We start from the raw sequence: 1,113 nt of genomic DNA, 5'->3' as shown, positions 1-1,113 counted from the left end.
GCCAGAGCTGGCATTTACGGTGTGTTCAACTTGGTTCTATTTAGGCACAAGAGCTTTCTCATGCCTTAGCGGTTGAGGCCTTCAGAAACAGAACTTACAATAGTGCAAACTGGAGGTCAACACTTTTCAATGGAGTTACGTTTATCGGCTACAGCATTTATGTTACAAAAATCCACTCAGTATACACTCAAACCTCGTGAATCAATAAAGCTTCTAGCATAAATTCCATTGGACACCGGGAGAGTATTCAATCTCGAGGAGAGCTAGCACAGCGTACAACATCGAGGAAGAAGCTTTCATCACAAGGAATGCAGAGTTTGGAGTCGGTGGTAAAATCATATTCATCCTGAGCTTGATCTAGCAACACCCTGAACAGTGGATGCTTGAGCAAGGTGAGTTTGATTACAAACCTCTTGTAGTTTTCACCAACATATACTACTAAGTGACCTTTCGGCACATCTCTTGGGATTGAGCCCTCTTCATGCATTGAACTCCGCCACTTTGCCCACTCAGAACAGTATTCACAACTGCCACAAGGTATGACACTTCTCCCCATCTTCCTCCATTTGGTAATGCATGCCTTTACAAATTTCCCCTTCATTGTCTAGTAATATGCCAACATAGACAGTAGATGGGAGGAAAAGAACTTGCATATAATCTGAAACCGAGATTCGGGTGGAACTGAAAGGACTATATGAGACAGTGCCTTTATGTATGAATACTGAGATGGTAGATTTTTATGTATTAGTGGTAGTTTTAGTAACGCTCAGATGTATGAATAATGAGATGGTATATGTCCTTCCTTTTTATAGCAGTTGGGTGGCTTGATACGAAAGTGTACGAACATGCATCCCATGATATGAAAAAGCTATACGAAATTATTGGTTGCAAGGTCAGACATGAACTTAGAGAGAGAAAGGATGGAGCTTGATCGGTGATCTTTCGAAGTTCTCGAAGTTAAGACCCCACAAGTTAAGAGTGGGGGAAAAAAGATAAGATATGAAAGAGGGATGGGATAAGCTTCTTGGGCGAAGTGCGATCCCCCCACTTTCAGTTTGTTGATATTTATTTAAATGTTAGTAGCATTAATGGATATCTTCAAATATTAAATAT

At 40.6% G+C, this 1,113-nt stretch overlaps 1 protein-coding gene across 1 annotated transcript; it reads right to left on the bottom strand.

Annotated features, from left to right (window-relative positions):
* Window positions 1-204: 204 nt before the first annotated feature.
* LOC120154657 (auxin-responsive protein SAUR50-like) lies at window positions 205-759 on the bottom strand. Its single transcript, XM_039166328.1, has one exon. The coding sequence runs from the start codon at window positions 599-601 to the stop codon at window positions 248-250; it is 354 nt and encodes a 117-aa protein (XP_039022259.1). The 5' UTR covers window positions 602-759; the 3' UTR covers window positions 205-247.
* Window positions 760-1,113: the final 354 nt, after the last annotated feature.

The sequence above is a fragment of the Hibiscus syriacus genome, unplaced genomic scaffold (assembly GCF_006381635.1).
Source record: "Hibiscus syriacus cultivar Baekdansim isolate YM2019G1 unplaced genomic scaffold, ASM638163v2 tig00111141_pilon, whole genome shotgun sequence".
Classification (NCBI taxonomy): Eukaryota; Viridiplantae; Streptophyta; class Magnoliopsida; order Malvales; family Malvaceae; genus Hibiscus; species Hibiscus syriacus.
This window is presented reverse-complemented; position numbering and strand designations above follow the sequence as displayed.